Below are 23172 nucleotides of genomic sequence, written 5' to 3'. Positions count from 1 at the left end.
TGCATCTCTTGGCAGGAAAAACGCAGCTGCAAAAACGCGCATTTCTGGTGCTTTTTTTTCCCTTGCGTTTTTGACTGATTTGAGTGAAGTCAACGGTGAAAAACGCACAGAGAATTAACATGCTGCGGATGATCTTCTGCGCCAAATCAAAAGTCAAAAAATACTCAACACTTCAGGTTTCTCATTCACTTTGCTGGCATCAGGTTTTGCCACAAATCTGCGCAGAAAAAAACGAGACAGAAACACACACAATCTGCAACCTGTGCATGCACCCCTACTCCACCCAATATGAAGCAGCTGTGAGCCTAAACAAATATGATCAAAATTACGTAGATCGTTGGGGGGGACTCGAAGGCAAAGGTTTTCCGCCAAGTGTGGAGAAGTCAAAAAGCAGATGCGATGAGTGAGCCATGTATAAAAGTTACTTTATATGCTTTTAAAAAAAACTTTCTGTATGTGGTTTTAAATGTTTTTATATTTTTTGTCTTGATTGTATCTTATGTTTACAATAAAGGGCATTTTTACTTAATAATTCCCAGGGTGTGCACGATCTACATGTATGTTCCTGCCTCTTTTTCTCTTGTATACTCTTGTATTTCCATACATGACGTAGCACCCTTGGATATTAGATTTACATACTGCCAAGATTTGTTCGACGCACCCTTTTTTGTTTATGAAACTTTGAACTTGAACTTGAATCTGAACGTCTGGTTAGAAAAGAGTTAAGAAGATCTTCCGCTCAACATTCTGGAGAATGTTTTCTGCCTGTATGCCAACGCCTCCTGCCCTCCCACTGACACACAGGACAATCCCTTTTAGCAATTTGTGATCCCTTTTAGCTGTGTGTGGTCTCTGTCCTTCTTCCCCAGCTGATCTGCTCCTGCTCCTCCTCACTCCTGCCCTGTGCTAAAAGTCCTACCTCTACAAAGTCAGGACAGTCCCAGAGCAACCAGTGCAAAGGCGCAACTCCCAGTACACAATGGCCTGGTGGAAAGTGAGTTCTGCAGCAAGAGACGTCAACCCCGACCTTGCCAGCGAGAGGGAATGCCCTTCCTTCAATGTGGAGACCCTCACTAACATTTTGGATGAAGGAGCTGAAGAAACCCGCCTCAGAAGAGCTGTAGGTAAGAGCTTTTTCAGGACGTCGGTCTCTGTGTAGGACTTCACACTTATTCGGCTCGGTTCACACGTTGCTGATTTTGCGCACATTAAAGCCGCAGCATTTTACAGTATTGGCAAAGCAAATGAGATTTAACTTACTCTTATCCACAAGCTGAGGGTTCTTAGTTTTTTTATTTTCTTCTTTTGTGCAAAATTGACTCGGAAATGCAAATTTTACACCTACATTTCAATGGAGACCCGAAATCTAAAGGTTACGCTGCTTTTCTGGCATTGTTTTATTGCCCTTTTTAATAACGAAAGCAGCAACCGCAACAACAACAACAGCAGCAGCAACAACAGCAGCAGCGCCAACAACACACAAACCTGGCTGCAATTTGTTTGAAGGGGGAAAAAAGCAAACAGTGTTTTACTCACCGTGCCCAGGTCCAGCACCGAGTCTTTGCTGCTACCCTTAGTGTCTGTCTATCACTGAGCTCAGCAGCTTTGCCCATGTTGACAGAACATGCTGCTCGGAACCGCTGACTCGTACTAAATGCTGGACCTGGGGAGGGTGACTAAAGCGGTTTATGCTGCAAATTTTAAGTGGCGTAATTTTTTTTTCTCCGACTGTATGTAAATGTAATATAGCTGATTGTCATTAGATAAAATGCATGAGGGTGCATCTTCTATGCTTTTATATACAGTGGGCTGACGGTTTAACCTGCAGCGATGCCTCCAGACGTGTAATATTGTACAAGCAATCAGTCACCTGAAAGCAAAATTATCAGGTGTTTCTAAACTACAGGCCATAAATGTGTTGTGAAGCCGAAGCTCGAGAGTCACAACAGGCCCGACTCCGTGCTGAAGTCCATCGGTCTGAAGTAACCTGCACCGATAATGACCACATGCATCACTGCTCCAAAGACAAAGTATCCTGAGCTCCACCGCTTTTAGCCTAAGAGTCGAATATTCCTTAAATTGAGTCAAACACCTTCTCAATCATTTTGTTCAGCTTAGAAAGTTCTAAAACTTTTCAAATAACTTTATTAGGGGGCTTTGTCTTCATTCTTGTAAAAAATAAATAAATAAAAGAATAAAACATGCAAGTGGCTTCTAACCCATGCTTTTTTATTATTTCCCTGCCTTTAGCTATACAGATATCAGAACATACTCATTTGGAGTACAGATGATGGCAGTGATGAGTCAGCTGACCCATCACTGCCATCATCTGTGCTCCAAATGAGTATGTTTTGATATCTGTGTAAGCGAATAGACTGGGGAGGAAACTCCTACATTATTTTGCATTCTAACATGCACTTATCTACTCTAATTTCCTTAGTGAGCGCCATTAACAAGGACCCTGTCTTCAGCCGAGAATTCCTGTACTTCAAGACCCGCGCGGAGAGATATGAAGGAGCCATCAGGAACAGTATCCACATAAAGCGAAAGATGAAGGAAATGGGATGGGACGAAGGTGGACGAGAGATTGCCCATATAGTCAGGTTATTTATCTAGATCCTTATATATGACTGATAAAGTTGAGGCATAATGGGCTTCCACCAATGTACCCCGGAGCGGAGCTCTCCAGGCACTGCCCTAATGCGTTCAGGCCAATGTCGTTTTGGTGCTACACTAGGGAAAGGTCGGGTCTTTGGATGGCTGACGTGGCCCCTAAGGAACAAACAAAGGCAATTATTCATCAAATCTGTCCAGGCTACATTGTGCTCAATGAGCTCTTTGTATTGTGCTCTTTGATCAAATGATCTCTGCCACCCCACGTTGGCGCTGCCAGTGATAACAGGTTATTTAGTGGAAACCACATAAACAAGAAAGAAAAAAAAATTGCAAAATTTGCTGCAATACCTGAGGTCAAACAAAATAATGCATTTCCACTGTACAGGGGCTTATATTCCAGCCCAAGTTACAGGGGAAATTAGATAAATATTTTTTTTTAAGTGTTGAAATGCATCCCAAAGGTCTTTTAGGAACTTATGGGTGCACAATGTGTAAAATTAAAAATAATGAAATAAAAAGCCAGTCTAAATTGCGGTTACTAACCTCAGTTCCATTGAGGGGGTAAAAAAAGTGATATTATGTAAAAAATAATTATTATAGAAAGGGGAACACATTTTAACATATTTTTGTGGTCATAAAAAAAAAGTGAAAAGGAGACTTTTTTTCGTTTATTTTCCCCCGATAACATATTAAAGAGACAGTATGATAGTAACCTAAAAATGTAGCCCTGTGTATGGCTAAAGAAAAACATTTACGGTATTTTAAAATCTGAACGAGAAAGAATTGTCACCTTTTAAACTGCATGTACTGTTCAGGAAGAGGGATAAAAGGCTTTATTAACCAGTTCAGGACCGAGTCAATCTATACAAGAAAGTGCAACTTTCCAATAGTGACACCACTGTGGGTCACTGTTAGTGCGAGTTGACTCTTGATATTCCAGCCTTGTTAATTTTTTTTTTCTACTATTATAGTGCGCTGGGAGGAGAAATTGGTTTTAATATACACCATGTTTTCATGAAAACTATCAGTGCCCTGGGCACAGATGAGCAAATTTCCAAGTGGTTGCCCCTTGCAAATAGTTATAAAATCTTTGGAACCTATGCACAGACTGAACTGGGACATGGTAAGTTCGTCCATGTCTGTATCTTTAAAATGTATCTGTTCATACATTTATTATATTGACTACTTGCACCTGAGGAGGCTGGTGACCTTATTATGAAAATACATGTCAGAATGGCTGTATAATCCTCATTTTAAGACTCATGAATTCTGCTGAAGATTGAGGGCGTTCAGGAGTCCAAATGTATCAAGTCTCTTCCCAGCTGCAGTTTGTACTGAGCAGGGTGAGATCTCAGCGGCCGCAGGGAGATTGAGTTTAAGCTTTGAATAAGCCTTTCTGACTTGGATTTACAATGTAAATTTATTTTATTTATTTCTGTTTGTAATGTAAAACCTGGTGACAGAGCTGTTTTTAAAGTGACGCATAATGCACACATTAAAAATAGAAATCACTGGGCACTAATCCTATTCACTGCTTAAATTTATGTAAATTTAGACGAAAAAGTTTTAAAATGTGACAAATTTATCACGGCTTATGCTGGACAATGAATTTGGGATATCTTTGGAAACTCTACACCACCTCTTGATGGGTTGTACTTTTTTTCTCCATAAATCAGTAGTAAACGTGAAAATAACGAACTTTTGTAATATATCATATCAGAGAAATCTGCTTCTTTCTCCTCCTGATCACTCATTTTCAAAATACTCAATTCACAGACAAAATTTGTCTTCAGTGAATACAGACTATCCCTTAACAGAGGGAGATGACAGTTAGTGCTTATAAGGTTCTATGGAACTTTCAGTAGAATGTCCTTGGCTCCTCCCCCTCTCTGTAGAATTTTACAAGCACCAACTGTCATCTCCTTTCTCAGCAATCTGTGAAAATGTTGTCTTTCCTAAATACAGATTTTACCTATGAATTTCAATCCAGGAGGAGAAAGAAGCCGATTTCTCTGATAATCTTATCAAAAGTTAATAATTGATCCAGGGAATAACAGAAAAGTTAATAACAGATACAGGATTCTTGCCAGTGAAGGCAATCGCTGGAGGCAAGAGGCCAGGATCCGGTGCAATGTCATGGGTTACCAACTGTGTCGCCCTATTTGTTTTATGTCTCTAGAATTAATTTTTACCATGCTGACATATCGGCTCAAAGCAAATTTTAACCACTTCTGTTCCGTATTTGCAGGGACATATCTGCGGGGATTAGAAACCACAGCCACTTTTGACCCTAGCACCCAGGAATTTATAATAGACACCCCACAGATAACAGCGACTAAATGGTGGCCCGGGGATTGTACGTAATATCTTTAATTAGTAACTTCTCAAATTTTGGTCTTTTAATTTTTCAGAAAAAAAAAATTCTGTACATTTTTTATTTTTTCATATGTACAGTAGGAAAAACCTGCACTCATGCTGTGGTCCTCGCCCAGCTTTACAGCAACGGGAAGAAGTACGGCATGCATCCGTTCATAGTCCAAGTTAGAAGCCTTAAGGACCACTCTCCACTCCCAGGTAATATCCCGAGTTTAATAGACCATTTCAGCGCGTAATCTGAGAGAAGCATAATGTAGGGGCTGAGACCCTGATTCCAGTGATGTGACACTTAGTGGACTGATTGGTGCTGTTCTGCTAGAATCCTTTCTGTAGATGTAGCCATACTGAGATTACAAAATGGTGTATAACTCCGCCCACACTCCTGATTGACAGCTTGCTGCCAATCAGAAGTGGGGGCGTGGTTAGACAGGTTGGCTGGTTTGCCCTGTAACATCTTGTTTTGCAGATAAAGCACGGATTGTATTAAAACTACAGTCAGCACACAGCCTAATAAGTGACACATCCCTGTAATCAGGTTCTCTTGCCTTACATTATGCAACCCCCAGCTTACATGGCAAAAACCTGCTGACAGATTCCCTTTTATTATGTGGACTCCTAGTGTCACCTTCTAGGACATTGTGGGGAAGAACAGAGCCGCCACCAGATATTTCAGGAGACCCATATTGGCAAAATTTTGGGGCACCCTTGAAACTCCATCCTTATAATCCACCCCCCCTTTCCACATCTGAACCTTCCACAGTCACACCGCCCACTCTTAGAAAGACTCCACTTCTGCACCACATCCTCACCAGTCAAACATTAACAGTTCCCGTCTAACACCAAATCACATATATAGTCATCAGATTTTTTTTTTAAAGCCACCACCATGATAAGGTGGACTCTATTGGCAGGACCCTACTGTATTGTAACCTATTACACATTTCTTAAAAAAATAATTTGTCTTTTTAGGTTTATCTTTATTTATTGTTCTTTAAGGGAATTTGTCACATACATTTTTTAAATGACTAGTAATATCACATACAAGGGAAAATGTCACACCATGACCAGACCACACATTACCACCACATAGTGACCAAATAATACCGCATACAAGGCACAAATACCATGACCAGACCACATTCTACCACCACATAGTGACCGAATAATACCATATATAAGGCACAAATACCATCACACCATGACCAGACTAGATAGTACCACCACATAGTAACTGAATAATACCGCATACAAGGCACAAATACATCACACCATGACCAGACCAGATATTACCACCACATAGTGACCAAATAATGCCGCATACAATGCACAACTACCATCACACCATGACCAGACCACATACTACCACCACATAGTGACGGAATAATACCACATACAAGGCACAAATGCCACCACACCATGACCAAACCGCATATTACCACCACATAGTGATCGAATAATACCACATACAAGGCACAAATACCACAACACCATTGTCAGACCACATATTACAACCACACAGTGACTGAATACTACAATACTGATCATTAATAAACAAAAAAAACACAATACTAAAATTACCATAAGTGACATTAAACACAGGAACTCTGTACATACTACATAGTGTAAGTGTACAGGTAATTCAGTGACATCTTTTGCTGAAGTCAAAGATGAAGATCTTTGCTTGTCTTTATCCAGAACAGCCGCCATCACTTCTTGCATCCAGGACTCGTCTCTGCAGAAAATAACAGTTATCTATAGCACCGATTCCAGAGTACATTCCCCAAATTTATGCACTGAAGAAAATGAGACATTGTCGCCCTGCACAGTAATCGCCCGCTGAAAAAAGTATCCTCAAAATTAAAATACATCACAGCAGCCCACACAGTGATAATGATCCACGACTTGGCCTCTTCCTGAAATAACATGTCTCATTCCTGGCCCCCATGTGTCTCTATCCTGCCCCCACATGTTCTTCCATCCTGGCTCCATACCAAAAAAAATTCTCCTTACCAGGCCACGGTCCAGTGGCTTCTTCTTCCTCATCCATTTGAGACAGCTGCGCATGGCAGTGACGTCATCCGACATGCACACCGACGTTAGTTGCTGGCCTCTGACTGACTGGCGTCTGTTAACTAATGCAGTGCAGGAAGGTGATGGTTGAAGCAGATGACGCACATTCAGTTACTGAATTGGCTGAATCTTGCCCCTGTGGCCCCATGAGCAGAAGCAAAGAGAGGGGCGGGGTTTGACCGAGACCCCACCCTCATTACTTCTGCTCTCCGGGCCCCATATGCCAATATGTCCTGATGGCGGCCCTGGGGAAGGAATCCTAGCAGGAAGTTTTCATTTTCCCTACTGCACCACCACGAGTGAAATTAGGTATTACACAGTGTCTATTCAAATCAATGGGTTGTGTGTGGCCTTGGCCAAGAGCAAAAATTGGCCACTTTTGAGCTTTCAAACCATCTTTAAAATAAAATACAAACCCTTTCAGGGTTAATTAATTTTTTTAATTCTTACTCACAAATGCTTGTTATTTTTATATATCAGTTAGCCTTTTATCGTCTCTGGCTGCAGAGTGAGGTAACTTAGTCTCAATCAGGGAGTTCTTTCTGACCTCTCTCTTTCTGAACTCCCTTCATCTGATTTATGACTTGCCCCCCAAGGTTCAGCTTGACCTTCATATGGTGGAAAATCAGCTGAGAGGAGCTAAGACAGAAGAGTTCTAACTTTCCTGTCAGAACTAGCTCTCTAGCAGATTCTCGGTTAACTCATTTTGCAGCCAATAATAGACCTAATTCAAATTTTTTTTAGCTAAAAATACACGCATTTAAGTAAAAAAAAACATATATGTGTTTGTGTGCGTGTGTCAGAAATCCTTTAAATGTTTTTGTTGAAGGGAATAATACCGTATTTGTAGACGAACAATTGATCCAGAGCTATACAGGTTCTTGTGCATTAATCACCAGGACAGATCATGTTTCCTTTTGTTCCAGGAATATCTGTTGGGGATATTGGGCCTAAGATGTCTTTTGAGAATATTGACAATGGTTATCTCATAATGAGGAATATTCGAGTCCCAAGGGAAAACATGCTGAGCAGATACTCGCAGGTAAAGAGGCTATTCCATCCTGGGTCCCTTTCTGGTATGTAGGCCCCTTCATCCTGGGCCTCTTCCTTGTACATAAGTCTCTACATCCTGGGTCCCTTCCTGGTATGTAGGCCCCTCCATCCTGGGCCTCATTCTGGTACGTATTCTCCTCCATCCTGGGGCCCTTCAAGGTACGTAGGCCCCTTCATCCTGGGCCCCTTTCTGTTATGTAGGCCTCTCGGTTCTGGGCCCCTTCCTGGTATGTATGCCCCACCGTCCTGGGCCTCTTCCTGGTATGAATTCTCCTCAATCCTGGGCCCCTTCCTCGTACGTAGGCCCCTTCATCCTGGGCCCCTTCCTTGTACGTAAGCCTCTATATCCTGGGCCCCTTTCTGTTATGTAGGCCCCTCCATCCTGGGCCTCTTCCTGGTACATAAGCCTCTAAATCCTGAACCCTTTCCTGGTACGTATGCCCCTCTGCCCTGGGTCCCTTCATGCTACGTATGCCCCTCCATCCTGTGCCCCTTCCTGGTATGTATGCCCCTCCGTGTTGGGCCCCTCCCTGGTATGTAGGCCCCTCCGTCCTGGGCCCCTTCCTGGTACGTATGCCCCTCTGCCCTGGGCCCCTCCCTGGTATGTAGGCCCCTCCGTCCTGGGCCCCTTCCTGGTATGTAGGCCCCTCCGTGTTGGGCCCCTTCCTGGTATATAGGCCCCTCTGTCCTGGGCCCCTTCCTACTTTGAATTAATATTGTTTAAAATAAAATGTTTGCACATCGTTTAGATTCACAGAACCGTCTGCATGAATCATTGTTCTGTTGTTGGTTTCCTTGTGACACCAGAGGAGACAGCCAGTAAGGTTCCTCTCCTTGCTGATGGTTTCTACTAATTTAGCACATTTGTTTTAGGCTGCGTGTCACATTTTGAGAACTGCTAGAGATCACATGTACAGGTGCTTCTCACAAAATTGGAATATCATCAAAAAGTTAATTTGTTTATTCAATACAAAAAGTAAAACTCATTATCTAGAGTCATTACAAACAGAGTGATCTATTTAAAGTATTAATTTCTGTTAATGTTGATGATTATGGCTTAAAGCCAATGAAAATCAGAGTCATTATCTCAGTAAATTAGAATAATTAACAAAAGACACCTGCAAAGGCTTCCCAAGCATTTAAAAAGGTCCCTTAGTCTTTTTCAGTTGCTCCACAATCATGGGGAAGACTGCTGACTTGACAAATGTCCCGAAGGCTGTCACTGACACACTCCACAAGGAAAGTAAATTTTGCATTTCATTTGGAAATCACAGTCCCAGAGTCTGGAGGAAGAGTGGAGAGGCCACAATCCAAGCTGCTGGAGGTCTAGTGTGAAGTAAGTCTCCACAATCAGTGATGGTTTGGGGAGCCATGTCATCTGCTGGTGTAGGTCCACTGTGTTTTATCAAAACCAAAGTCAGCACAGCCGTCTACCAGGAAATTTTAGAGCACTTCATGCTTCCCTCTGCTGACAAGCTTTTTGGACATGGAAATTTCATTCTCTAGCAGGACTTGGCCCCTGTCCACACTGCCAAAAGTACCAATACCTGGTTTACACACAACAGTATCACTGTGCTTGATTGGCAGCAAACTCGCCTGACCTTAACCCCATAGAGAACCTATGGAGTATTGTCAAGAGGAAGATGAGAGACACCAGACCCAACAATGCAGACGAGCTGAAGGCTGCTATAAAAGCAACCTGGGCTTCCATAACCCCTCAGCTGTGCCACAGGCTGATCGCCTCCTGCCACGCCGCATTGATGCAGTAATTGATGCAAAAGGAGCCCCGACCAAGTACTGAGTACATTTACTGAACATACATTTCAGTAGGACAACATTTCCGATTTTAAAATCATTTTTCAAGCTGGTGTTATAAAGTATTCTAATTTACTGAGATAATGACTTTTGGGTTTTCATTGGCTGTAAGCCATAATCATCAACATTAACAGAAATAAACACTTGGAATAGATCACTCTGTGTGTAATGACTCTATAGAATATAGGAGTTTCACTTTTTGTATTGAAGAACTGAAATAAATTAACTTTTTGATGATATTCTAATTTTGTGAAAAGCACCTGTATGTCTTGTGCTTACAGAAAAGATACCGCACTCCTCTACGTATGTGGGGACAGAAAATCCCTCCTCTCTAAAAGACCTCAGGGCACATGTCGTCAGGGCGGCTGCCGGTATATTCACATTGTATCGTATAGACATCTCATTTGGTTTTCCTCCTTGGCACCAGGTTCTGCCCGATGGCTCCTATGTCAAACGTGGATCTGACAAGATAAATTATTTCACTATGATTGCGGTGAGGGTCGGCATGCTGCGGGAGGAGGTGCTGGAGGCTCTGACGAAGGCCTGTACCATCTCCGTCCGATACTCGGCTGTCAGACGCCAATCGGAGTTAAAGCCAGGGTATGTCTGCCATGTATATGTCTCCAGGACTCTATGTATACTTTTTGAGTCAACTTTTTTAAACTTCTATTCAGACAATTAAAAGAGATATTTCATCTCTAAGATCCTATCCCAGTATGTAGTAGGTGTAATGATAATATTAGCAAATACCACCATTTAGAAATGTAGTATAGTTCTTCTGATTCGCTATGTTGCTTACCCCATGTGTAGGGCATTGGAGTAGCTTCGGGATCCATGGTTATGACCACTGTCACTATATGAGAGGTATCCATGGTTACGACTAAAGTTACTTCAATGCCCTGCACATGGGGTAAGCGACATAGTGAATCAGAAGAACTATACTACGTTTCTATTGGAGGTATTTGGCAAATATTATTACAACTACTACATATTGGGATAGGATATTGGAGATAACAATACCCCATTAAATAGGCAATCACATTTTTTTGGAGGGATAACAAATAGCCACCATAACTGTCACCCAACTTTTTTAATATTGGAATTAAAAACTTCATCTAGTTAATAAACTACATATTCCTGTGTAATGTAGACAGTCGTATCAGTGACTTTGCATCAACTTCTAGTGACATCACAGGTTCACTTGGTGACATCACTCGTTCTTATTTTATGCTCTATAGTAACAGCCTTTGCTTAAAGGGGTTGTCCACTTTCTGTTGTTGACCTGCTGTAATGTAAGTGTGAAGTGTACAATCTCCCTGCGGCGCCTCCGCAGGAGAAGTAATTACATGGTTCTAATGGAAATGAATGGGATATCTGTCTAATTCATAGGACCTGAGAGGAAGAGTTTTATTAAATAACTAGCTGAAGAGCCCGGCGCTGCCCGGGCATAGTAACTAACTACGGTTAGTTCTAACAAATTATAATGATATATAGATAGATAGATAGATATAAAGCTGAGTGTAGAGCCCCGCCCACTCCGCATAGCCACATTCACTATAATATCCCACATCATCCCGTCAGCCAGAGCCACCGGACTACTACCACGAATATCCCACATCATCCCGTCAGCCAGAGCCACCAGACTACTATCACTAATATCCCACATCATCCCATCAGCCAGAGCTACCGGACTACTACCACGAATATCCCACATCATCCCATCAGAGCCACCGGCCTGCTACCCTTAATATCCCACATCATCCCATCAGCCAAAGCCACCGGACTACTACCCCTAATACCCCACATCATCCTGTCAGCCTGGGGTCAGAACCAGAGCGCTGAGTGGAACGGTCCTAACTTCCATACCGGTGATCTCTTTAAGAGAGGCCTGGGGTCAGAACCAGAGCGCTGAGTGGATTTGTCCTGACTTCCATACCAATGTTCCCTTTAATAGAAGCCTGGGGTGAGAATCAGAGCGCTGAGGGATTTACCTCACTTCCATACCGGGGATCCCTTTAAGAGAGACTGGGATCAGAACCAGAGCACTGAGTGGATTTGCCCTGACTTCCATACCAATGATCCCTTTAATAGAACCCTGGGGTCAGAATCAGAGCACTGAGGGATTTCCCCTAACTTCCATACAGGAGATCTGGGGTCAGAATCAAAGCGCTCGATGGATTTGCCCTGACTTCCATACCGGAGTTCCCTTTAAGAATGGCCTGGGGTCAGTTCCAAAGCGCAGAGTGGATTTGCCCTAACTTCCATACCAATGATCCCTTTAAGAGACCCTGGGGTCAGAACCACAGAGCTGAGTGGAACGGTCCTAACTTCCATACCAGGGATCCCTTTAAGAGAGGCCTGGGGTCAAAACCAAAGCCCTGGATGGATTTGCTCTGACTTCCATACCAATAATCCCTTTAAGAGGGAAGATGTGCCTACGCCGGGATGGAGGATGTGTGATGGGAATATGGGCAGGGAGGGGGGGGATTCATTTCTGTCATGTGTTCTCTGCTCCTTTCAGGGGGCAGACAATGGTTGGGAGCTTATGTTCCCGGGGATGCTATATTTCTCCCACCATGTCAGTGTCTGCTGAGGTGTTGTCAAGGGTAAAACTTGCTCATAGCAACCAATCACAGCTCAGCTACTTTTAACCAGCTCTGGTGAAATGAGAGATGCTTAGTGATTGGTTGCAAGGAAAACTGTTGCTCATAGCAACCAATCACAGCTCAACTTCTTTTGAACAGCTCTGGTAAAATGAAAGATGCTTTGTGATTGGTTGGTGATACACACACACACACACACACACACATTCACTTTTATATATAGAGATTACTCTCTGAAATGGTAGATGAAAACTGGTTTTGTAAACTCGACAACCCATTGTAGTTTAAGGGGAATGTGTGAGCAGAAAATTATCTATTGTTTAAGTGTACCTAATTTAAATTTAAATTTTTCATATCACAATTTGTATTACAATTTGAAATGTTAAAACTTTCACACTGACCACTATGGCTTTTTTTTAAGACTATAACTTCCTCTCTGGGGAAATTCACAGGTACGTTAGCAACACAAAAACCTGTTGTGTGCGGGGTGTTTATTATTTATTTATTTATTTTTATTTTTTTTACAATGGGTCTTTTGGTGCTGACACATGCCCTTTAAATGGAAACGAAAGTTTTTCCTGTTATAGAATAGTATAAAAACATCAGACACTTCAATTTTGGTCACATTTTTGTGTTCATTATTTTTTTCATTTTTTTTCCTAATTTTTCTAATCTTTGCTACTTTTCCCCTAGGGACCCAGAACCAAAAATCCTTGACTACCAAACTCAGCAGCAAAAACTTTTACCCCTGGTGGCAACTTGTTATTCCGTCCATTTCACAGCCAAATATGTGGCAAAATTTTACGAAGACGTGTACGGCGAGATCCGGAAGGAGAACTTCAACTTGCTTCCCGAGGTACCATGATGGTTTTTGTTAAAATCTTTATTACGGTAATAAAGATCTAATATATACATATGCACCACAAACCAAAAATTGCATGACTTTAGATAAAAATTTTAAAAAACTGCATGAAAAACAGGGTCCACCGTGAATGACACCTTTAGATTATTTTTGGTCCCTTGTGGGCTGCAGAAGGGGATGATTTCTCTTCCAATGCAGAAATAAAGAACACAACTAATCTATTCATATAAGATGAGCTTAATGAACAATCTGTGATAAGTGAGGATTCAAGTACTGGTGGCACCCGCACTTATCCCCAGAACAGGGGTCTTAAATTGCAATGGGAATATAAATGCACCATAAATATAAATAATAAAGCATTACCTATGTGTATATTCATTATATGAATACTAGAAATCCTATCAATAAGATGAATAACCACAAATAAAAAAAAAACATATTTTATTGATATATAGTGTTTTTTTAAGAATTAGTGAAAGGGGGCCATGCAGAATGAAAATTCACAATAGAACACATAGAGTGGGTGTAATATAAATCGAAACGTTATGTTCAAAGAGTTAAATTTATAGGTAAATGTGGTACAGGTTAATTAAAAATACAAGTTAATGTTAAATTTGAGGGTCTCTTATACTTACAATTTACTGTCACCACATATCAAAAAGGCAAACATGCCAAGTGAATAACATAAGAAAAAGAAAACCCCAGGATTCCAAACATATGGAAAATGATAGATATATTCCCAGAATTAATTTTTATAGGTCTAGAACTCCTTGAGAAAGCCATCTGGTGAAACGTACGTCGGAGGCCTGAGGTTTCTCTTCTCGTATTATTCCCCATTACATACTATGTCTGTCTTGATATGTACTGAGGATATTCTATACTTGCCATTCTGGCCATTTGGCAAGTATTTATAAGTAAAGAAAATACTCAGTACATTTCAAGACAGACATGCCATGTAATAGGGAATAACACAGGAAAGAAAAACCTCAGGACTCCGACGTATGTTTCGCCAGATGGCTTTCTCAAGGAGTACTAGAACTATAAAATTTAATTATAGGAATATAACTATCTTTTTCCATACATTTGGAGTCCTGGGGTTTTCTTTTTCTGTATTATTCCTATGTGTGTTTGCCTTTTTGGTATGTATTGAGGGTCACTTATACTTGCTGTTTAGTTGTATTTTTAATGGCACTGTTACCATATTTAAACACAGACCTATGAATTTAACACTCTAAATTGGTCCGCTCTAGATTTGAATGAAGCGACATGTGATGGGGGTCTGTGAACTAGGACTTGAGGAATAAAATAAGAACAGCGCCTCTGTTTTAAACTTTGGGCGTTGCATCTGAGCTCCTTTTGCTGGTGCCACCATATGATTGTGCATTATTAGTCACCTGTCAGGTCCTGGTCCCCCTGACATGAGTATGAATCGGTCTTCTAGACTCTATAACACACTTTTGTCCTTTCCATACTTTTAGCTCCATGCTCTCACAGCCGGAATGAAGGCTTTTGCAACAGAAATGTGTTCCAATGGCGTAGAAATTTGCCGCAAAGCATGTGGTGGCCACGGCTACTCCCTCTACAGCGGTATACCCAGCCTCTACACCAGAGTTTGCGCCTCATGTACTTACGAAGGGGAGAATACCGTCCTGCACATGCAGGTGGCGAGGTAACACCGCGGAACCTGATTTCAGGGAGTTATTTTTATGTTTTTCATTTTTCACTTTTTTACTTTTTCTTTCTAGATTTTTGCTTAAATGTTTTGCTGGCGCCCAGTCAGGGACACCAATACCAACCAGCACCGCCTATCTCTCCTCTCCACCTGCCGGCGGCTGCCATGCGAGGACGCCTGCTGACTTCCTGAATCCAGAGGTGTACTTGAAGGTGTACGAGTACAGGGCGTACAGGTAAATGAAAGATGTCACAGGAGTTTACTAACTTTTAAGAATGTTTTTACTCCCAGGATTTTTTTATATATTTTTTTCCCCTCCAAAAAAAAAAAAACATTACAAGACTGTCTCAATGTGACTATACAAACTACCCTTGCACAGGAATTTTGCTTACCAGTTATGATTTTGGAGGTTAAAAGATGGGGAGGAACCCGAAATATTCAGAATAATCAGGAGGTAATGGTGGTGAGTGGGGACTGGCAGACAGAACAAACACTCTCTCCAAACATAGGGAATTGGAGTAATGCCTACTTATAGGAGTTACCCCCCAAAAATACATAAGATACGGGTGATCAGTGTATGATCAGTGGGGGTCTGACTGCTGGTATTCCCACCAATCCCAAAAATGGGGTCCCAATAGTCGCCCGTCTGAATGGAGCACATGCTACTAGTGCTCCATTTACTGTCCATACAAGGGTTGCACATGCTCCGTTTTTTTTCTTATTGTATACACATAGTGAACTTTGCCCCTTCCCCTTTCATTTTTGAGGCTCAGCAAGGGGCTCCGCAGCCAGAACTATAAACTTATCATTCATCCCGTAAATAGGTGATTAATGTTCTTTATGGGACAACTATTTTGAAAGCGACCCAATCATCCAAAACGGAACTTGTACTCGCCGGGACAGGATGCAAAATCATTATCTGGTCCCGACTACCATCACTGCCCACTAACATTTTTGTGCCGCGCTCTTATTTGGCGGAGGGGCTGTTGGGAAACCGTATTTATAATTTATATTTTTCAGTCTCGTTGCATCTGCAGCAAACAAAATGCAGAACCTGGTGCAGTCGGGGTCTGAGCAATATGTGGCATGGAACAGCACCTCCGTGGAGCTTGTGAAAACCTCAATAGTAAGTATGTGATCACATTTACTAATCGACGTCGGTAGGCAGGAAAAGAATCCCTAAAAAACTGGAGTCTGAACTGAGAAAGTAAGTTAATGTGTATGCACAATGACCATTAACCAGAGAAAACAAAAAGCAAAAAACACAAATATCCTAAAATAAAAAAGTAAAAAATAAATAATAAACTGCAAATAATGCATAAAGGTAATAATAATAATAAGGGTATTTAGTAAACATAATTTTGATCAAAATAGTGTACAAGCTTTTACTAGTGGTTCAGTCCCTCGATCCTTGTTCACATTCACGTCACTTGGCAAGTGAAAAGGTTTCAAATACTAGAGTTAGGACTGTCCCACAAGGGTTGCCTTGACGTGGCGGGATGGCTTGTACACTATTTTGATCAAAATTATGTTTACCAAATACCCTTATTATTATTATTACCTTTATGCATTGTTTGCAGTTTATTTTTTACTTTTTTATTTTATGATATTTGTGTTTTTTGCTTTTTGTTTTCTCAGGAAAAGAATCCCTGCAGGGGCGCTGTTGTGCATTCACGTAAAAAAAATTTTTTTTGTTAATATCCCTTTGAGGATGAAGTGGCCTTACGTATGGGTAGACTACTGCTCCATTCATTGTCTGACTGCTGAGCACTTTTTCTCAGAAGTGGTGGTTGAGCATCTGACCTGGTGGTGGAGCGTCTGACCTGGTGGTGGAGCGTCTGACCTGGGGGGTGGAGCGTCTGACCCGGTGGTTGAGTGTCTGACCCGGTGGTCGAGCTTTTGACCCGGTAGTCGAGCTTCTGTCTCGGTGGTCGAGCGTCTGACCCAGTGGTCAAGCGTCTGACCCGGTGATCTAGCTTCTGACCTGCTGCTCCACCCTGGGCTAAAATTTCCCCCTTATGTCAACCCGTGAAAGTCCCAGCGGTTGGACCTACACCAGTCAAAAAAGTAATCCCCTAGGGAATGCAAGAACTCTGACCCTTTTGTCTGTCTTTTAGGCTCATTCACATCTATTGACCGTGAAGATTTTCATCTCGGCTCTGAATTTGGCCTCCGATCATCCTGAGATTAAGGTCGTCCTGAAGCGGCTGTGTGACCTGTATGCATTACATGGGATATTCACAAGTGCTGGGGACTTCCTCCATCATGGCTACCTATCAGGGAAACAGCTGGACATGGCCACAACAGCTTACCTGGGGCTACTGGCTGAGCTGCGGTGAGCGCAATATTTGGTGCATAGAGTTGTACTGGGATTTTGAATCAAAATTTCAATGTAAATTTTTTTTCCCCTTTTTATCTGCAGGAAAGATGCCGTTCTACTTGTCGATGCGTTTGATTACACAGATGACCAGTTGTTATCGGCTATCGGGACCTATGACGGGAACGTATACCATAACCTGCTGGAGTGGGCGCAGAAAAACCCTGAGAACAAAAAGGTGAGGTCTAAGTGTGATGTCTACTGACGTTCCTTGCCTGTGTCTGGAATGGTGACCGACGCTACCTTCTTCAAGATCTGTAGTCATCCTGCCAAAGGTCAGATTAAATGTTTGTAGCACACCCCTTTAAAGAGGACTTGTCAGGTGCTATAAATATGTAATTTTATTATTGATGTAAATGCCGCTGTTCTCCTGAATCCAGTGATATTTTTCTTTTGTTCCTGCACCTCTCCGTTCCTGAGATATGAGGAAAAAATAATAACTTGGTTGATTCCCTTTGCCAACTGGGAGTGGTCATAAGGAACATGCCCACAAAGGATCTAAAAGCCACGTGGACTTGGCTAAGAAAAATAGATTTACAGTTGTGGCCAAAAGTATTGACACCCCTGCAATTCTGTCAGATAATACTCAGTTTCTTCCTGAAAATGATTGCAAACACAAATTCTTTGGTATTATTATCTTCATTTAATTTGTCTTAAATGAAAAAACACAAAAAGAATTGTCCTAAAGCCAAATTGGATATAATTCCACACCAAACATAAAAAAGAGGGTGGACAAAAGTATTGGCACTGTTGGAAAAATCATGTGATGCTTCTCTAATTTGTGTAATTAACAGCACCTGTAACTTACCTGTGGCACCTAACAGGTGTTGGCAATAACTAAATCACACTTGCAGCCAGTTGACATGGATTAAAGTTGACTCAACCTCTGTCCTGTGTCCTTGTGTGTACCACATTGAGCATAGAGAAAAGAAAGAAGACCAAAGAACTGTCTGAGGACTTGAGAAACCAAATTGTGAGGAAGCATGATCAATGATCAATCTCAAGGCTACAAGTCCATCTCCAAAGACCTGAATGTTCCTGTGTCTACCGTGCGCAGTGTCATCAAGAAGTTTAAATCCCATGGCACTGTGGCTAATCTCCCTAGATGTGGACGGAAAAGAAAAATTGACAAGAGATTTCAATGCAAGATTGTGAGAATGTTGGATAAAGAACCTCGACTAACATCCAATAAGTTCAAGCTGCCCTGCAGTCCAAGGGTTCAACAGTGTCAACCCGTACTATCCGTCGGCGTCTGAATGAAAAGGGACTGTATTGTAGAAGACCCAGGAAGACCCCACTTCTTACCCCGAGACATAAAAAAGCCAGGCTGGAGTTTGCCAAAACTTACCTGAAAAAGCCTAAAACGTTTTGGAAGAGTGTTCTCTGGTCAGATGAGACAAAAGTAGAGCTTTTTGGGCAAAGGCATCAACATAGAGTTTATAGGAGAAAAAAAGAGGCATTCAAAGAAAAGAACACGGTCCCTACAGTCAAACATGGCGGAGGTTCCCTGATGTTTTGGGGTTGCTTTGCTGCCTCTGGCACTGGACTGCTTGACCGTGTGCATGGCATTATGAAGTCAGAAGACTACCAACAAATTTTGCATCATAATGTAGGGCCCAGTGTGAGAAAGCTGGGTCTCCCTCAGAGGTCATGGGTCTTCCAGCAGGACAATGACCCAAAACACACTTCAAAAAGCACTAGAAAATGGTTTGAGAGAAAGCACTGGAGACTTCTAAGGTGGCCAGCAATGAGTCCAGACCTGAATCCCATAGAACACCTGTGGAGAGATCTAAAAATGGCAGTTTGGAGAAGGCACCCTTCAAATATCAGGGACCTGGAGCAGTTTGCCAAAGAAGAATGGTCTAAAATTCCAGCAGAGCATTGTAAGAAACTTATTGATGGTTACCGGAAGCGGTTGGTCGCAGTTATTTTGGCTAAAGGTTGTGCAACCAAGTATTAGGCTGAGGGTGCCAATACTTTTGTCTGGCCCATTTTTGGAGTTTTGTGTGAAATGATCAATGTTTTGCTTTTTGCTTCATTCTCTTTCGTGTTTTTTCATTTAAGACAAAATAAATGAAGATAATAATACCAAAGAATTTGTGCTTGCAATCATTTTCAGGAAGAAACCGAGTATTATCTGACAGAATTGCAGGGGTGTCAATACTTTTGGCCACAACTGTATATGCAGAAAAGAAAGGGCCATATCTTGGGAATAGAGAATCACAGAAACAGAAGAAAAACAGCGCCGGAATCAGGAGAACAGCGGCATTTACACGACGTAATAAAATTATATATTTAACAAGTGACCGGTCCACTAAAAGCCTCCATCCTGCCCCCACTGCAAGGATCGGTAGTGGTGAGCACTGGCCTGCAACACTAACTGTAATACAAGTCATAACAAAATAGGATCCCTTTAAGGATGTTGAGGTCACAGTGTGCCTTTTTTTCTTCTTTGTGGCACAATTTGCTACAGTGTTTGAAACAAAAAAAGACAGTGTGAGCATAGTCTTACAGACCAGACAATGCTTCCTGATGGGGAAAGTATGTGATTCGGTAAGAAGAAAGTAGTCTGTTTGTGCCACAAGCATCTAGAACTCAGTGTCTGACCCTTTTAATGAGTCTCTACACATGACTTATGCCACAAGATATTTAAAAAAATTAAAAAAACAGCTGCAGATTTATCAGATGGAGACGCTCTTTAGTGAGCAGAACTGCAGAGGTTGCATGTTCTCTCTGCAGGAGACACCAGCAGCCCGAATACAACATGGGCAGACTTTGCTGTGACATTGCAGCTGATTCTAGTGCAGATTTGCAGCTACATCCACTGATTCTTTTCTGCTATGTGTGAACCTGGCCTCTAATGTTTTTTTTTTTCCTCGCAGGTGAATCCAGTGTTTGAGACCTACCTGAAGCCATACATGCAAGGCAACCCATCCAAATTATGAAGAGGACACTCCCACAAGACCCCTAGATGCTGCAGGAAGTTTTTTTCGTTTTGCCTGCAGTTCTTACCATCCGCTGGTAATGGCAGCTTAGATACATCTCAGGGATACCTTTTTTCTATATAGTAATACATGAGGGTGGCGGGAAAGGATGCAAGACCTCGTTTCTGCTGGCGTTGGCCAACGTCAGGGAGCAGAAAATGAATTCATCTGAACTTGGATCTTGTGAACCCCCAAAACTGCCCTCTTTGTGCCAAATGTCACAATTCTCTTGCAGCGTCGTGTGCAGAAGGAAAATATAATGTGAAAACTAAACTAAATCTATAATGTCGACTGCAATCACATGTACAACTGTATAAAAGAAAAAAAATATTGTATATTGCCAATAATAAGATTACAGGTTTATTCCTGTCTTCAGAGATGGATATGGTCGGCTAGTGCCGCTCTTGCTAGACTTTGTTGACTTGTCCTGCAGTGATGACCACTGCAGCCAATCACTGTTCTCAGCGGTCTTGTGCCTTGCACATTTAACATCACTGCTAAAGTCAGTTATTGGCTGCAGAAGTCACGGCACATCACAGCAGCTACAGGACAAGTCAACAAAGACTGGGGGGACCAAAGAAAGGTACTGAAGTAGTGGGGGATTTACTAGGTTATTTCTTTACCGTCCCCACTTTTTAAAGTGGTTCTAATAAATCCTGGACCGCTCTTAAAGGGATGTGGACTGTCATGAGATCACCAGCGCAGGCATCCTCTTCTGTTCTGTCCATGGATCTAGTACAGGTCGTTCTGACAGTTAGCGCTGGCTTCCGAAAAAAATTATTGAACCATCTGGATGTCACGGGACTTCTGAAACCTACAATTGGCTGCAGTGGTCAAGTGAGTGAAACAGCGTATCATCAGACATGCTGTGCCAGTCACCCCAGCACTGCAGCCAATCACCAGTTTCAGCGGTCCTGTGACACTTGCAAGGTTCATTGTTTCTAAATCTAGTGCCAACCACCGGAGCGGCCTGTGCAGGGTCTACGGTCCCCCCAGAATAGGCATCTATTAATCAGACGATCTGAACAGGCGTCTTTTAATAGAATATCTTACGCAGGCAATACATTATTTCATAATTAACCAGATTTGCAAATTATTAATTTCACTATTTCTGTCTGAAGTCTATCTAGAAAAACAAAATGGTCTAATCTGAGAATAAAGTGGGGTTTGGACACTTGTATCTGCATAGATTCTGCTATGAGACCTGTACAATAATACTGACGTATGTGCGGACAGCACCCGATAGAAAACCTTCCCCGACCTTCAGGTTAAGTATTGGTGATTACCGCCGGGGAGGTGAACGTGACCATTTTGTTCCATGTCTCTTCCCAATTTAATGTACTAAATATTGAAATAACAGCGATCAACTGATGGGTAAAAGGGGCACCACGTGATATCTGCTGGCGGAGTTTAAATGGAGCGGAGGTCGGACATGCACCCAACAGATCCACTATGGCACTAGACAACACGGACGAGCGCTGCACTTGCATTTTCCATCAGCACCAAAGCCTATGAGATTTCAGCATTTTGTGCTTTGCATGGTTTTTTGGACATAGAGCATGTCACTTCTTTCAGCATTTTTCACCCATTGACTTGAATGGGTGGTGAAAAAAATGCACCAAAAACGCAGGTATCAAGTACTGGATGTACCTCAAGTAAGCGCTAGAGAGGAGACTACACAACCTATCTGCATAGAGAGATTCCTAAGTTGCTTCCAGACTAATCATCTCCTGTGCCATCTGTAATCTGGACCCTGGACTGCACTTACAAAAGGTAAAGAAGCTACGTTCCGCTGTGTCCTTGCCTTCTTTCTGCAACTTCTCCAGCACTGCTACATCTGTGTGCCAGACGGAAAATACTAAAACCCTATGTTTCATTTTTGTCTATACCTATGCCTCACCCAGACACTGCACCCTCTTCCCCAATACCGATCTGCACTGCCCTGGGACTACAGCCCTGCCTGTGGAGGGCTACACCATCATTGCTGCACCACACCATCTGTCCCAGAGGATCCGTCTGCAGCGTCGGCTTAACACCTTCATTGCCGAATACCACAGGTGGCGTCACGAATCACTCAAACTTTATTCCACCACTCTACCCATTTTACATGGGCGCCCACGGCCACGGACCGGGTCACCGCTGCTGTGACACCTCCCTCTGAGAGACCGGCCCGGTACCGAGTACCCCCCAGTCCTGGGAGGGCGACCCATTTTGGCGTAACGAACAGGATTTATGGAGCCCAGTGTCCCCGGGTCCTGTGTGCCAGAGACTGTGTTGTGTGCATTAGACTGTTTGCATCATTGCCGCCATTATCCCGCTTCTTGGCGCGCGTGGGAACCCAAAGAGGCGGACCGTCATTGGCGGAGCCAGCCAAAGAGCGCGAAGAAGTGAAGTGCCGCGCGGGAAGAGGCCAGCGCTCGAGAGGTGAGAGGAGCAGAGGCCTGGAGCTCCGATCATCCAGCCTGCAACGCTGCAGCCGTTAAGCCTGCTCAACCCCGGGTCCTGGCTAACGTTAACTAGGGGGGGAAGAGAATGTCGGAGGCACGCGCCGATGCAGCGGCAGACGCCCCCGCCAACTCCTCAGCGCCGCAAGATGTAGGGCCCAAAGCGGCTGCGGCTCCAATAGCACCCACCGCAGCGGTCCCCATAATGCTGCTGTCTATGCCTTACATACCGGGAGCAGCATGGCTTCCGCAGTATTCAGCGGAGTCACATACCCTGAGTGACTTCAAAGAGAGACTGTG

At 42.7% G+C, this 23172-nt stretch overlaps 1 protein-coding gene across 1 annotated transcript; it reads left to right on the top strand.

Annotated features, from left to right (window-relative positions):
• The first annotated feature begins 750 nt into the window (after window positions 1-750).
• LOC141088197 (peroxisomal acyl-coenzyme A oxidase 2-like) lies at window positions 751-21606 on the top strand. The gene is made up of 14 exons (XM_073574126.1): window positions 751-1124; window positions 2441-2603; window positions 3588-3739; window positions 4865-4972; window positions 5071-5190; window positions 7989-8104; window positions 10358-10530; window positions 13227-13389; window positions 14874-15064; window positions 15141-15302; window positions 16088-16193; window positions 17185-17402; window positions 17490-17622; window positions 20327-21606. The coding sequence occupies exons 1-14, from the start codon at window positions 980-982 to the stop codon at window positions 20387-20389; spliced, it is 2013 nt and encodes a 670-aa protein (XP_073430227.1). The 5' UTR covers window positions 751-979; the 3' UTR covers window positions 20390-21606.
• The last annotated feature ends 1566 nt before the right edge of the window (window positions 21607-23172 follow it).

The sequence above is a fragment of the Dendrobates tinctorius genome, unplaced genomic scaffold (assembly GCF_039654945.1).
Source record: "Dendrobates tinctorius isolate UK_male_01 unplaced genomic scaffold, ASM3965494v1 ptg000038l, whole genome shotgun sequence".
Lineage (NCBI taxonomy): Eukaryota > Metazoa > Chordata > Amphibia > Anura > Dendrobatidae > Dendrobates > Dendrobates tinctorius.
This window is presented reverse-complemented; position numbering and strand designations above follow the sequence as displayed.

Coding starts and splice junctions, on each gene's coding strand:
- LOC141088197 (XM_073574126.1), top strand. CDS start 980: ATGGCCTGGTGGAAAGTGAGTTCTGCAGCAAGAGACGTCAACCCCGAC. Junction 15,303..16,087: donor TACGAGTACAGGGCGTACAG/GTAAATGAAAGA, acceptor TATATTTTTCAG/TCTCGTTGCATCTGCAGCAA. Junction 16,194..17,184: donor AGCTTGTGAAAACCTCAATA/GTAAGTATGTGA, acceptor TCTGTCTTTTAG/GCTCATTCACATCTATTGAC.